Below are 16,363 nucleotides of genomic sequence, written 5' to 3'. Positions count from 1 at the left end.
TTACTAAGCATACGTAGGCTTAGGCTCGAAAGCAAGAAGCAACGGCTTTCGCACTTGTTGAAGCTATTAAGCATCTTAGACTATTCCATTCCATTTTTCAGCTGGACAGAAAAGTGGAAACTTTCCGCGGGATCCTCTTTCTGCGGGATGCTCTTTTGCGCTACGATGGACTGTTTTACTCTTTAAGTGCGCCACTCCTTCTTTTGTCCTGTATCTGTAGCTGCTTTTCCCGCACTCTCTTTTATCCCGCCGAAGGTCCCCCTTACGTAATAGAAGACCATGTTGAAATGTTTAGTGCCTACTGCCTAGTGTTTTAGGCACAAAAATAGTCCAAAGACATCATGTAGATGTAGTATCTTACCATTATTAGCAAGTAAATATCAAATCCAGTGTATCTTACTTATAGACTTCAAATATAATTTTTCTGAATACTTCTTTTGAAGCTTACAGATGGTTCTTTTTATAACTTTAGTATCTAATCAGCTTTCATGCATCTCAACCAATCTCATAGGCTTAAAAGAAAATCCCAATGCCTAACTCATATCATATGGGAATAAGACTCTGGGAACTTGCCTTTATTTGGCCTGTGATAGGTTTAAAGTTTGATTTTAACAACCAATACTATCACTAGCAAACCACATTCTTAGGAATTCAACTTTTTAATCAAATCCACAACTACAAAAAGAAATTTAATCCTTTACAACATTGCAAGTAGAGTTTAAATGGATGTTAATGGTAGGAACTGCGCTCATTCAAACAAGAATGATGATCAACCACATCTTGTTGAAGTAAAATCATTTTGTTGCAACACTGAATAAGAACAAGTAGAGTTTTATTTCTACATGTACACATTACATTTTAGACATTTGTGTTATTTGTAGTTAACAAGCACAACCAAATATCTCTAGAACAAAAATAAGACAAACTTCAGCAAGAATTTACAGTTGGCTAAACCTAGAATTATATAGTAATCTTCACTTGGATACCAACATCATTGTACAATAATTTTCCTATTTCCCTACATATTTTCAGTCTTCTTTTTTTTCTTTTCCAGACTGCTACCAAGATACATGAATTTCTAGTACTATTTGATGTAAACTGAGAACTTATAGCATGATGGGTTATGTATAATTGATTGAACCGAATCATGCACCCAATAATTTTTTTAGCTTTTAGTCATCCATGCCTCCATCGTCTCCTCCGCCAACATCATCTCCATAATCATCGTCGACTGGAGCTTGATCAGCATCAACGGCAAGATCATAACCCAGTGCATCAGTGTCCATGTCATCTGGGCCCAATCCCTCTGGCATGGCCTCCTCTGCCATCATGGATGTGAGGCTATTGTCACTGAAGAATTCAGTGTAGGGCTTAGAAACCTGAAAGAAGAAATTCACAACAGCTTGAGATAGGGATTGCAGAAATAGTTGATTCAGTTTCCTTTTGTGTCTATTGATCAGGATTTTTCCCTGATACCTAGGAAGCTCTCTTGTGCCCTAAGATGGCTACATTGGGGATTCTTTGCCGGTAGTGAGGAATTCCCTTTTGTGCCTGTTTTTGAAATTTTTTTTTTTCACAACATCTTGCTTCACTGTGATTTGCATTTTTTACCCTTTACACTCTAATTTCTTGATTTTTGCACCTTTTTTTGCATTTGGTACGTTAGAAAAGACAGAACAAAAACTTGTCCCATGTCTGATGCGATATTAGACTGGGACACGAAGGGACTGTCAGAAAAAACAAAAAATAGATGGAACAAAAATCAAAAAGATGAAACAGAATGGATAAATTATTAAACTACTCATGTCAAATTAAAACCCTTAAACCTTCCTCCACCATCCAGTCCAGTCCCATCTGCCTACCAAATTTCCACTACCTAAAGCTCCTTACAATCATGTTAGAATCTTCTAAAGCTTCAAATTTTCCTTTCAGGATTTACGTTTCTTTCCTCAAACCAGGGGTCTTCACGAAAACAACCTCCCTACCTTTAGACGTAGACATAAGGTCTAAGTCATCCTATCCACCCCAGACCCTACTTCCGGGTGGGTTTATGAATATGCTAGCTGCTGGTCAACTGAACAATTAGAGAACATACCTTGAATAGAAAATTTCTCTCCTCTGCACTTTCAATCAGGTTTTTCCAGTGCTCATCTTTTCTCAGTGCATCAGCTGCACCAACCACCTAGCATATAACCAAGACATCAGTTTGTCGACAGAAAGCAAGAGATAATATTAATGAGATTAGACCGTAGAAATCATAACCATCAATGACAAACCATACCAGCACAGAAGCCCTTGCTCTGGTTATACCAACATTCATTCGCCGAAAATCAGCAACAAATCCAATGCCTCTCTCTTTGCTTGCCCTAACACATGAAAATATTGCAACATCCTTTTCTCGGCCCTGCATTTAAGAAGGAAAAAACAAGATTACTGTTGCTGAAAATCTACGTGGAGTTTCAAACAGCAGAATGTGTGTGAATTCAAGGAGATGAAATTTCTAACCTGGAAACCATCCACGGTGTTGATGTCCACAACTTTCTCTGAATCTATCCCAAATGTCTCCTTAAACCTACTACGAAAGAGCTTCACTTGATGTCTGTACGGGGATATAATTGCAAGCCGAGAACTTGACTTCAGCTCTGGATAACTACTGACTAATTTATGATACATTAGCAAGCTAAAGTCAACCTCATCAACATTTTCCCATGATCCGCTCCCTGAAGGTTGTGTTTCTTGCCCTTCATGTATATCAAAAAAACAAAAAGGTCCAAAACAACGGTATTTATGCCACAAACGCTTTGTCCTGTCTCTAATATCCGCTCCATCTTCCAATTCTCCATTGTAGAATTCTTTCGAAGGGAAGCTTCTAATCTGTGGGAAATAAGCTGGCTGCAATTAGTAGTTGCACTAGTACTAGTTGAATGTATGTTTATAGGTTTTAAGAACACTGAATCATTTTGAGGATACTAAAAACGGACCTCGGGATGCATCCTGTATTGTGTCTTCAGCATCTGTACGGGATATCCAGCCTTTTGAAACCTTTTAAACAAGCTCATACTGTAACTGTTGTACAGATAAAGAATGTCAGAATCTGGAACCTGACCTTTTAAACAGCTCATTAAGTTCTTACCCAAACTTCTCGGCAACAGGAGAAATAACAGTTGCTGGCAACTGAACAGGATCACCAACCTATAAAGAGGGTGTCAGAGTGTGGAAAGAATAAGCTGGGAAAAGACCACCTCAATTCCAATATAAATGTTAATTCCCCCAAAAGAAGGGCGAAAAGATGCTTTTGACCCCTTTAGTATACACAAGATAATTTTGTTAGCACTATATACAGTCGAATAAATTATGACCATCTTGCACCTTAATGATGACTGATGGAAACATTAGTTTCAACGACATAAGATAGGCCCAAAACCCCAATTTTAGGGTTGATGTTTTTCAGTGAACTACAAAAAAGGCTAGAGCGCATTTAAATAAAATTAATAGAAACACTTTTTAGAAAATATAAAATGACATTAGACATCAGCCTGATGGAAGGGGGGTGAGGAGAGATTCATACAGGTTCTAGAAACTAGCAAGGGAATCTTCATCATCCTAAATAAAATTCCACCCCCTTCTCAGAATCATATATTCATTCACATGTACCCCAAGTAAACGTCCATTAACAGCTGAACTTGTGATTATCTTCATTTAGGAAATTATCATTATATAGATAGAGGTTTCACTTTCTTTCTTTTGAGGGAGATGCAGTAGCAATGCTACTTAATGAGAAAAATACCTTACTTTAATGAACCAAAAAGAAAAACGCCAGAAAGGCAAAGTTGATAAAAGATCCTAGGTCCCAAACAATGAGTCTGAGTTAGACCTATAAAAATACTCCCCCGTCCCAAAATAAGGGTCCACTTTTAAAACTAAGTGCTACTTCCCAATTCTACCCTTAATTATGAGATGTACAAATCCATTACTCCTTTATTATTATGGTTAAAATTGTCATTTAGTTAATTAAAAACTCTCATTATGGACATTTATTTTGGGATGGAGGAAGTATTATCTTTCAGTCTACAAGGTGGGATGGCGAATAAGAAAGGAACAGGGTGGAAAGGGGGGAGGGGGGAGGGGTGAGTAGAGGAGGTGGAAGAGCCAAATATTCTTTAAAAAATGAAAACAATGTTTACATGCATGTACATAGATTAAAGAAACCCTATACCAATCCCTTGTTACATGTTACCATTAACAGCAAACAAGCATGATTCCTTCTGAACCAGAAGAGTGTGCAATGTGTCATCGGAACAATGGATAGTGGCCAAAAAATATATTTCTTAGCAGAGGCCCAAAAGCACATCCCTCCCACCATACGTGAAGTAGACAGACTATTTTTTTTTTGAACTCTACTATTACAAGGCAAAGGTTAATGTTGAAAAGTCCAACATACTACTATTGAACTTCAAACTAGCATGAATTCTTTTCCATTTTGTTGAGACTAGTTATCCCACGTCTGGGAAGTAAACTTACGTGACAAACTCTTGTGCCACATCCACTTATAGTTATAATTGATAGGTTTTGAGCAGGAACTCTAGAAGTCTAATAAATTTACTCTTATGAAAATAGAAATCTGAATCACTTGAAAAATGTATAACAATTTGTGTAGATTTTTACTTGGCAAATACTAGGTTTAATATTGGGAGGTCAAACTTCTCCTTGTAAAACTAAATACAAAAAATGATGCATGTTAGAACCAGAGGTCACTTCAATCAAATGCCAAAACACAAAAGTAGTAGAGGTCCAGAAGATGATTAATACACGGGCTTCACTTAACATTGTTTCTTTTATTTACTTTTTTTCATCTATATTCTTAGCCACAAAAATAAGTAGTTCGTCTTTATTAAATTCATAAGACAATGGTACCAATTAAAATGAACTAAATGGAAAAAGAAGCATGATGTACATACCAAGAACACTTGTTTGCATCCACTGGCCAAAGGGACAAGTGTTGCAGGTTCCACCTGTAGAAAATTTTGAAGCTCAGATGAAGGCTCTTGATCATGAACGTCTTACAAGAACAGGAAACGTCAATGTAACAACTGATCATTTTAAAGTCTCAATAATTATATTATTTGTAAAGTTGATCTTCAAAAAGCATATTACAGTGCAATAATGTCCAGAGGAACTTACTGCTTGAGCAGCTTCATCTATCACCACGATGTCAAAATTGCGACCAAGTTTAGTAAAAAGACTTGAACCACTGAAACTAAGAGTGGAGAACACCTGCAAAAAACAAAAAATCATGAGTTACATATGATACTTTGGATCTCACCATAAAGCTAAAAATGCATACAATTGCCGATTCATCCATGATTGAAGCACGGATTGTATCTCTGTCCCTAGCACCACCTCCATGCTTCTGTTTATCAGCAGTTTGGAAATCCATGCCTGCAAGTTTTTGTTCCACCTGAAAAATTCCCATTTTAACATTCATTTTATATTTTAAAGAACTTCAGCGGCTGCTCCATTGCAAGAATGCCCACATCCTTTTATCACTAGTAGGCTCAATAGAAATAATTTAAGTAGAAATAGTATCGAAGATTTCCAGGTACATACTAGGTAATCCATAGAAACAGCTTGGACAGAATGATGTGCCTTGAGGCCAATCCGAACAATTTTAGGAGTGTATGCTCGGTCATTTTCATCTCGAATGCCTGAAGATGATAAAAAACAACTCATCCTCTAAATATGTAACTAAGGAGCTAAAGAAGAAACAGAACGTAAACATTGAGTATCAAAATGGAGCCCTGCAAAAGTCTATGCTAGTATGAATTAGCTGAAGATCATTTAATTATAAACAACAATGAGTATTGACTTAGACTTCTACTTGAAAGCAACAGTAACAAAGACTTTCCGCAAATTGAGCACTTAACTATGAACATGTGGTGTCTGTTCAAAAAATATCATCAAAAACTAGTGATTGTGTATTTAAAACTTAAACCTAAGTTCCACTTGGTATATATGTAGATGTTTTGTTGTTGTGTGAGAGAGAGGTAACACTTGGCACTCCACAGAAAGGATGTAAAAACCATCTAAAACACAAAAAATTGGATAGATTTGGCAAATACCAGTGCTTAAAAGCCGCAACACAATCTCGTCAAGTGCGGAGTTTGATGGAGCACACACCAGAACACGGACGCGATATTTGCGACTAGAATTAACGACTTCTGGTTTCTGTGTAAACATAAGAAGCTAATATATGTGGACCACCAAGATGAATATAAAAGGAAAGAAACAGAACTTACCAGCTCACTACCAGTAGTGGGAAAAAAACCATCATCACCATCTTTAGGCATCTTTGCATCTCTAGGATTAATGCCATATAACCATGGAGAAGCTTTTCCCCAGTGATTGTTTCTACAAAAATCCAAAATGAATGGTTTAATAAATAAAAAAATATGCCAGAATAACCAAGGATCAATCAAAGAATCAGTCACTAACCAACTCCCGTAATCAGATCCTGCCCTCTGTCTTATATATTTTCTATATATGCATATCAGATTATTTTATAAAATGAAAGACCATACAGACTTGCTGATGGAAATACACAGTTTTTTTTTTCTGCCCAGAGCATGCCCTAGGGGTTGATTTCACAATATCCACCTAGCTTACACATCCATACTACCCCATATGCACACTGTTGCCCAGTTACACAGACCTGTATCACGCTTACTATCAATTAGGTGAAACACTTTTATATCAAGTTATTGAAGGATTATGAAGAATGGTGGCATCTCAACCATATTCTCCCAGCTTAAATGGAGGTGAAACTTGGCTCAGTAAACACAACCTGACGGGCTCGAAGGAAGTGGGGATTGAATCCCTAGGAGGGTCATGGATAATTGTCAGACTTCAACATTAAGGGTGGTGGAGAGTCGGTTATGTTGGTCTAAAGCGAGGGAGGCTTGATCTGGTCTGAATAGATTGTCAAAGCATAACAAAGATCAGAATGGCAAGATTCATTTTTGGGGTTCAACCAGGACAAGAGACTGTTAAACGCAAAGGTGGTATGATGTTTAATCATTGCTGAAGCTTTGGGAGCAAAAGGCATTATCTTAATAAGGCCAGAAAAAGATTAAAGCACAAACGCATTGGGTTCTTCACCAAGTTCTAACTAAAGGCTCTAATAGCATGTCAACTTTTCAGGATCCAAAAATGTTTATGCTGTTTGATGGATCCTCAGACTTGAATCGAAGATAATTTCTGAACTAATTTGAACGCTTTGCATTGCCTGTAGAGTAGATGCAGAGCCTATATAAGGTTTTAATGAGAAGTTTATTCAATTCCATCCATCCAGGCTCTCTCTCTCTCTCTCTCTATATATATATATATATATATATATATCCCTATCTCCAGGTTTATCACCCCCTTAATTTCAATCCTTCTACTACTAATTCCCATAAATGGTTATGGCATGAACACAAACGTAAATGCATGATAAAACATGACAAGGGAAAAAGGTGCCTTCAGTGCCTTTATATAATAAACAAGAGATACTCAAGTGCAAGAGAAGCCAAAAGAATGAATAAATCAAAAAACTGGAGGACAAACATACTTGTCTTGGATGTGTAAATCTGGCCCACGTTTTATTTCATTTATTTTGCCCCTGCAAAAAGACATTAGGAATAAAGGAAGCTAATGATATATACCATTCATACACTGAAGCAAATGCTTATGAAGATACTAACAAGCTTGCAAGATACTCACTTAGCATGTATGCGTGCGGGAGTTGCGTGCAGTATGGCACTAAGAAGCCCAAGAATTGTTTGTGTTTTTCCTGTTCCTGGCGGACCCTAAAAGAGCATATGATAATAGTTAACATATTCATCTCCACTAATTGTTCGTTAATTATAGACTTACTACTGCAGATCCTATTTAGCCCGTGAGTTTTCCATTAAAATAACAAAGAAACAAGTTTGCTCCAACCAATTATCAATTAAAGATATGGAAACAGGATTGCTTATCTAAACATAGTCAATAATAGATGTATATCCTCCTCCCCACCACTGGGCAATGGACTTCATGGCAAAGGTATTGTTTGTTTGTTTCAGGTGAAAGTAAGTTCAAGAAAAGGAACCACAAAATCAAGGAAAACCTGAATCAGGACAAACTTTCTGCGTGAAAGACCTGCCTGCAGAAAATAAACATATAGATGGGAGTTATTGTATACTCATGTGCAAAGATGATGTTAGCATTCTACAATCAATAAAATGGAAAGAAATCATGTCTCAGAGGAGCAAATGTACAATTAAGGTTATATGAGGATCGTCTAGCATCTACTTACCATCCAATTCATGGTAAGTAGGTAGGTAGCTAGACCAATATTTCAGGGTGCAGGGGTTAGAAACTGCTGAATACTCACACGTATAGCTTCCAGCTGTGTTGTGTTGTGGTTAGTTTGGATAAATTCCATAAGAGGCTTAGAAATTTTCCACGCCTGATCTTCAGAATTCTGAATGCTATCAGCGGCTGTTAAAATCAAATCCTTGTATGGCAAGCTGCTAATTGAACGCAGAGCTACATACTCACGTGCTATGGTTGATAAACTGCAAATCTGCACTTGGCAAAATATGCCTATTAACGAGAAACTAATATGCCCATTTTTCATATATATATAATTCCAGAAGGAAAGAGCTATGCAACTTAAACAAATGGGTTCAAGCAATTTGGTCATAAGATACTGTTGGTAACTGCTACACAATGTACACGATAATAATGATGATTCTGCTTGCAATAAACAAGCATAAAAATGTAAAACTTAAACTGGCAATGCATCACCAACCATATGACGATGATAACATCAGTCAGTTGGGAGAATGATGACCAGGAGCATGCTGAGATAAATAGTTGTCAAAAACTAGTGCTAAGACGAAGGACAAGCCTAATTAAACCAAAAAAGATTTATTCACCAATCATAAACACAACTACAAAGGGCAAGAAACAGAGGAAGGTTACTCATTTGTGAGCTTCCATCACAGATTCAAGCCATGGAAACAGCTTTACAGCAAACTGCAAGGGGAAGGCTACATACAAAGACATCCCTCCCCGACCCCTCACAAAGCAGATCAGCCTTAATGCACATAGGTGGCTCTTTTCTCGTAAGATAACCACAATAATGTGTTTGAGTATGTAAGAATGACGAAGACAATTCTATCTTCTTTTTGTTCTTTTTGTGCATTCTTTCTTTCAGAAGTAGAAAATATGCTGGTTCAACTCCTTTCTTGATGTCATTATTCCTAACTAAAGAATTACATGTGATCACATAAACTTGAGTTGTTATTTGTTAAGCATGAGTATGCAACTCAGTTTGCACCTTGCACTATATATGGGTCTCATAATTTATTATTGAATTCCGTTATCAGTTTTAATGATGAAAACCTTTTCATTCTGATAAAAGTTCTTTCACCATCTCAGAGTCCTATTCTATATTGCTTTAAGGGAAACACAATGGCGTTTATTTACTAATATATGTATTGTTTAATCCCAAAATGAATCACCATTCCTTTGTGTGGCATTAGCAAATCACTTAGTTTGGAGATATAGCAACTAAAGTGCCATTATTACTAAACCATCCTCACACACACATATGATTAATCAGCATATCAAAGTTCACGAAAGTATATGAAATGGTACATCTGAAAATATAAGAGTGAGGAACAAAAAACGAAGACTTACAAGGGGTCTTTAATGAGATCTAGAGACGCGCAAAACAGGAAATAATGCCTACATTTTAGAAGATCATAAAAGATGAATACAAATACCTTCATTATGCTCCAAGTTTTGTTTTGTTCGACAATAAGAGACCGCATTTTCAACAGCCTTTTGGAAGAACTGGACTCATCTGTATCTACTCTCTTTATTTCTCCATCTAATTGCATTCTGAGTCTTATCTTATCTGGTAGACGATGCTCAACCAATGCAAATGCATATGTGGTGGGAAGTTCGTTATCATCTCCAAACTGCAAAATGAAATAAAAACATTTGCTGATCTTAACATATCTGATTCAGACGTAGTTCAAGTATATGTGTATGTTTCAGCATATATGCAACAGTGCTGGTTGGGACTAAATAAAAGCATACATCCATGAACGGATATCTTGCAATAACTACAGGGAAACAAGAGATGGAAGGGGCTGAAATGGAGTTATTTAGATATATAATTACATCTATTCACTTCACGAAGTACAAGATCAACTCAATTTTAATGCTTACCTTCTTTTTCGTGAGCAGCAACAAGTCGTTCTGTGATACAGATCCCCAGTCTTCACCAAATATCTCTGGTAAATGAAACCCATCGGTTTCATGACATTGTATTACCATACCCATCTTCCACTCCGTTTCTTTAAAACAGGAAGACAAAAAAAAAAAAACATATAAGCATATCGAAGTTGTAAATGCATGCTGCTATTTGAAGATACTACTAATACATATTAAAGCAAAACAACAATCGGCTTATCGATGATTGGAAGCAAATTATAGGTTTCACAGCAAAAACAAAAATACACATATAATCACCAAACTTCTATGTGGAGTTACTTAAATCTGATTTTATATTAATAACAAGTGAACAAATTGCAACTTGACACAAGCAATTTGAGATTAGACAGGAGTTGATTCCAGGTTTTAAGAGAAACTCAAAAAGATACACATACAAACAAGAGTCACTACCATGGGCCGAAAAAATTCATTATTTGGACGATACATACAGGTATGAAGAACAATCAAACAAAAATCCAGCTATGCTGTTATCCCAAACTAGTCGGGTTGGCCATAAAAAAGACCAAGAGAAATTACCAAACGATGAAACCAGACAAAAACATAAGAGGCAGAATAACCCCAGATGCATGAAGTAAATCTCATCCTTCCATGCACTCATGTCTAAGGCCAAATCCCATACTTCAGTCTAGCTAACATCTCTTTACTACTGCCCCCAGTGTCAATTTGCCAAATCTTTAACTCTCCTAACAACCTCCTTCTGGTACACATATCCTTTTCCATATGATGCGCTCAAACACTCAGAGATCTATGCTGGAGATGACCAAGCCACCACAAACAGTGTTCCCGCAGCATCTCTTCAACTGGTGTCACCCTAGCTTTATCCCTTATAGTATCATTTATAATTATATCCCTTGTTGTGTGACCATACATCCACCTAAGATTTGTATTTTTTGCTACCGGATCTAGTGTACATGTCTTTTGGTGGCACAACATTCTATGCCATGATAAATAATAGTTGGTACTACCATGTCATGTATGACTTACCTTGAAAAAATTCAATGGAACTTTTCGACTATGTAAGATTTCCGTTCCTTGTCAACATTTAAATCACCATGCTAGTTATTACATAAGACTAACATCCTCGCTACTCCCTAGCCTTTCTATATTTCTGTAAAGTTGATCCTAAATAATGAAAGATATCGTCTTGTCAGGATACCATTTTCACATCTTCAGTTTCCCTGGTAACACTGCTAAAATTTCCCTTCATATGCCCAGCTTTATTCATGCTTAATCTATAACCTTTAGATTTCAAAGTGTTCCTCCAAACTTCCAACTTTGCATTAGCCCACTGCCTATTCTCATCTATCAACACTATATCATCCATGCAAAGCATACATATGTCTTCCATATGCTCATCCATTACTCCACAAATATACATATCTTCAATCACATGCTCAAACATCCAGAGAGCTTTCTTCTTCTCAAGAACCCACCACATTACTTCTTTTGGCATCATATGATATGCTAGATGAACAGAATATGCAAATCCTTGTTCTAGCGTCATATCTCTCCATAAGTCATCTAATCAAGAAAATGGCTTTACTTGTTAATCTTTTTGATAACCAAGCAAACCAAGTATATTCCGCTCAAAAGCAGGGTTTGGGAGGGGAGAGAAGCACACAAACCTGACCTCTGCCCCGAAAGGATAGAGTGGTCGTTTCCGAGAAGACCTCCCCGCTTGTGCAAAAGTGTGAGCAAAAAGCAAAGACAAGGGCAAGAAGAATAGCCAAGACTAGCACAAAGTAAGCAATGCAAAAGAAGAAAAGGACAAAACGCACACAAAGACGCGCAAAGTAGGAAAACGCACACACCAGCCCTCTACCTACACGTTCGGTACAATGTCTAAGAATGTTTGACCGCATGTCCATCTAAACCATCCTAACTACTGCAACTTCCAACTCCCTATCATTGGCCTTCACACCCAACACTCCAACCCGTACAACATGGTTGGTCTAAAGGCTACCCTTAGTCACCAAATTGATTTCCTACACCTTAGTCACCTCTTGTGATCAACTCACTCCCCTTGTTCCATCATATGATTCTTAAGCGTTGTCACTATATAATTTATATGGTTCTGAATATTTCCTTCACTTTTTGTAGAATGACCCAAGTACTCTTCCTCCATTCATCAATCATTTTCTTTATCTTAAGGATGACATTGAAAACCCAATGAATCATACCACCCATGCCTCCTAACGTCTCTCGAAGCCTTGAAAGAAAAATCACCAAGCCCTGAAGCTTTACCTGCTTTCAACTTTCAACTTTCTTAGGGCTTGTTTCACCTAAATACAAGCCTTCTATTAACATCATAAGAGGATCATGAAATATCTGCTCACTATTTCCATCGAACAACCATCAAGATAATCCCTCCACCACCAGACACCAATCTTGATTTCTCATCCTTTATGCATTTTATGTGACTTACATCTCTTCCTTTAGTTCTTTCCAGATGCAAAATGGAAATGCGAATTTCCAGCAACAACATCGTAAAGTAGAATGTGGTTAGCTTTTTTCTTTTTCTCAACAAAAAATTAAACTTGTACATCAAATTTGAAACGAAAAACGATCGGGATTAAGATCCGAAGTCAAATGTTGGAACAGCAACAAGCAGTTTCAGCCCAAAAGCAAACTAGTTTTGATGTTATCGTGATGCTGGGATTATAACTACAATAACATCACACATACCTTCTTCCTCATTTTTGCCTTGTACGATCTGAGCTTTAACTTCTTCAAATAAGAGTGGCTCAAATGTGCCAAGGTAATCATCTACATCTTTATACGTGTCCTTTACGTGTTTCAACCCCAAATTCTTTTCATTCACAGTATTTTTGCTCTTTTTCTGCTCAAATGGAATAAAAAAGAAAACATGAATGAGTTAACAGAAATATTGATGCTACGAAATTAGATTTGATCGGAAAAAGAGAGAGCAGTTACGGAGGATTCTTTGAGAAGACGTAGATAGTCCCAGCCAAGAACAATTTTGTAGAAACGGTGGAGGCATCCTTCTTCTTCGATCAGATTCCTGTCTATGGCCATCAGGGTTTTAGGCGGTAGAAAGGGTTTAAGATCGCCTCCGCTTGGTTGGATCAGCCAGCAGGCAGGCTCTAAACATATTAAACACTAAATCAATTTTCTTTTCAAAACAAGAGGTAGTTGGACAATACAATTACACACATCTTGATTTTAATATTTTTTTTATTTTTTTATCTTTATTAATATTATAATATAATTTTATATGTTTTTAAAAAAATAATAATAATTTTATTTTTTGAAAAAATATAAATTTATAAAATTTATAAAAAATATATAACAATATTAATRTCAAATCAATTATTTAAAAGTTTTTATTTTTATGTAATTTTTTTAGTTTATTTTTTAATTATAATTTAATTTAAATTTAATAATAAAATAATTTATTTTTAGTTTAATAATATAATATTTTATAAAGATAATAATTAATTATTATGTTAGAATTTAATAATTATCTTAATTATATTTTAATTTGTTTATATTTAAAATGAGATGTTTATCCTTTATTTGATTATGTTTATCTGCAGTTAGTTACACGAGTTCATATATAGAGTTTTAATAAGTTGTACTTACGCACAATCTACTTGTAATCTTGACTTTTAAGTAACATGCATTAATAAACAGTACTTTATGCATAAAAAGTAGTTTTTAAAAAATTTTGTCAAATGCTTTATAATATAATATAGATTAAAAACGTATTTTTATTTTTATTTTTATTTTTATTCTTTTAGGGAATTAATAGGTCTCAATCAAAACTTTTAACCTTTTGGATTCTTTTTGATTGATTTAGATCTGAACAGAGGGTGAGACGAGACGAGGAGGCGAGCAGTATATGTGAATCGAGATACGAACAGTATTTTTGGACGGAGGCAGAAGTGGGTATTTTTGGACGGAGTCGAGCAGTATTTTTGGACAGATTTGGGTCGCCGATGAAACAAAAACACAGAGAAAAAGAAGAAATACATAAACAGATTTATGAGATTGGTGTGTGAGCTGTTAAAGGAGAAGGGTTTTAATGCATTGGGTGTGAGTTGTTAAATGAAAGGAGAAGGATTTTTTGTAATTAAAAAAAATATTTTTTAAAAAAAATATCAAAGAAAGGGTATTTTGTCCTTTTTCATAATTTCATTACAATTTTGTTGCAAAGTAAATAGGCATATTCCAATTCATTAGACAAATTACATTTGATTCATGTCCACCAAACACTTGGTCAAACCTGATAATATTTCATTCCAATTCCTTTTAGATTCCAATTTCTTTGACAGATTACATTCCTTCATAAATCATTCTACGAACCAAATACCCCCTTAGGGTTTAAAATAAGAAAGATTTGGAAATTTTGATTTGTTTGATTTTTAGTATTCATAATGTTATTATACTCAATTTTTTATAGATAATTTATAAAAATAAAATATAAATAATTAAACTACATTTTTATTAATTGATATCATGTTACAAAACGAATTTTTTATATTTTAAAATATTAATAAAATAAAACCTATGAAATATCAACTATCCAATAGGATTTTCAATTCTAAACTTTCCTTTAAACCAAATGTAGGGTTAGAATGGTATTCAATTTCAAATCCCTTCGAATCATACCAAATCCAGCAAACCAAATAGACCGTAAGAATTTATTTTCTGTTGTTGTCAATTGGCATAGTTTAAATACAAAATAAACATCACATTCTTTTTGTTAACTGTAAGCATACGGAACAGCCGACGCACCTAAGTTAATCATTTGATCATGAGGAGTGGCAACAACTAATAAGCGAAAGGAACATTGTCCTGATGATCTAGTTAATGCATCAATTTTTTTCACAAGGTTCTCTTCATTTTCCTCATCGAGTCATTTGGGTCTCTAGTGCCCTACTCGGTGACACTTTCAAGTAGCATTAGTTGCGGTCCTTGACATTTATGGCCTAGAGTAACTTCTCATTGCAATTAAAACGAGGTCTTAGGTTTTGTTGTTTTTGCATCTTATCTTAGGGAAGCCTCTTTATAGACGAAGCTTATTTGGATTCTGTTGGTGAGGAAGCATTAAAAGTGGGTCAGTTGAATGGCCTAGTGAGTCTTTGTTGACGTGCTAGTTGTTCATTCTTCATCTGTACAAGGATGATAGCTTTCTTCAACAGTTTCAGTTTAAACATTCGAATGTCATCAGTTATTTTTGACTCGAGGCATCCCACGAATCTCTCTACTTCTACCTTCAACGTCATGTCATGAACCCGACTTCCCAACCTCTCAAACTTCTCTTAGTAATCACATAAGGAGTCAATTTGCGTTACCCGCGATAAGGTTTTATATAATACCCCGTATCTAAAAAATCTAATCTTGTAGGCAAAAGCCCAGTTATGTTCAATTTTTGAAATCGTACTTTGTTGACTTGTATTTTAGTCTTCAAGAGTTGTTCAAGTTTAAGATCAAGGGTTAAATGGTAAATATTATAAATATAAATATGAAATTATTAATTTTTTAAAAACCAAAATCAGATTTTCTCTCAAAGATTCATATGATTTCTCCTCATTCTCTCTAGAAACCCTATACCTCATCTCTAAACATCTCTTATAAAATTCCAAGATTTTTGAAGATTATATGTTATAATTGGAACTAGGGGTCAAAATAAGGTATGTTTATGGTTTGATTTTTATGATTTCTTCTTTTTTGGGGAAAATGGGTTAAACTCTTAGTGTATTCATGAACAAAGGTGGAAGATTGATGATTTGAGCTGGAATTTCTTTAACTTTGGTGTTGTTGGAAGTGGTAGATTCAATTCAGTAAGTTTGAAAATTCGTATAAAATCAATCATTTATCCAAATGAGATGTTATTCATATAGACAGAAATGTTGATCCTCTCTCTCAGTGATTTGATGATAATCCCTTTTTCTTTTCGATGTATTTCTGTATCTGTAATTTCAGTTCCAGCGATCATACACTGAGCTTGTTCAGTGATCGCTGAAGAACTTGTTTTGTAATTCATTCAGAGACAACGATACTTCAAGAA

The 16,363-nt window shown here is 35.5% G+C and overlaps 1 protein-coding gene across 3 annotated transcripts; it reads right to left on the bottom strand.

Moving 5' to 3' along the window:
• Window positions 1-851: 851 nt before the first annotated feature.
• On the bottom strand, window positions 852-13,390 carry LOC112507235 (probable helicase MAGATAMA 3). Of its 3 annotated transcripts, none has more exons than XM_025111719.1 (20): window positions 13,264-13,390; window positions 13,015-13,168; window positions 10,264-10,391; window positions 9,813-10,010; window positions 8,414-8,605; window positions 8,147-8,182; window positions 7,759-7,844; window positions 7,607-7,657; window positions 6,297-6,408; window positions 6,120-6,225; window positions 5,608-5,705; window positions 5,345-5,458; window positions 5,182-5,274; window positions 4,959-5,012; window positions 3,134-3,192; window positions 2,982-3,066; window positions 2,506-2,874; window positions 2,282-2,404; window positions 2,096-2,182; window positions 852-1,379 (listed from the first exon to the last, which is right to left on the bottom strand). In XM_025111719.1, exons 1-20 carry the CDS (start codon window positions 13,363-13,365, stop codon window positions 1,173-1,175), a joined length of 2,454 nt encoding a protein of 817 aa, XP_024967487.1. In that variant the 5' UTR covers window positions 13,366-13,390; the 3' UTR covers window positions 852-1,172. The 3 variants fall into 3 exon arrangements, with proteins under 3 accessions (XP_024967487.1, XP_024967488.1, XP_024967485.1); XM_025111720.1 differs by having other exon boundaries at window positions 2,982-3,042; XM_025111717.1 differs by having other exon boundaries at window positions 2,982-3,192; window positions 5,182-5,198; window positions 5,324-5,458.
• Between the last annotated feature and the right edge of the window lie 2,973 nt (window positions 13,391-16,363).

Source organism: Cynara cardunculus (genome assembly GCF_001531365.2).
Source record: "Cynara cardunculus var. scolymus isolate 2C chromosome LG 2, CcrdV1, whole genome shotgun sequence".
Classification (NCBI taxonomy): Eukaryota; Viridiplantae; Streptophyta; class Magnoliopsida; order Asterales; family Asteraceae; genus Cynara; species Cynara cardunculus.
Note: the sequence above shows the minus strand (reverse complement) of the source record. Positions and strands in the feature narration are given on the sequence as shown.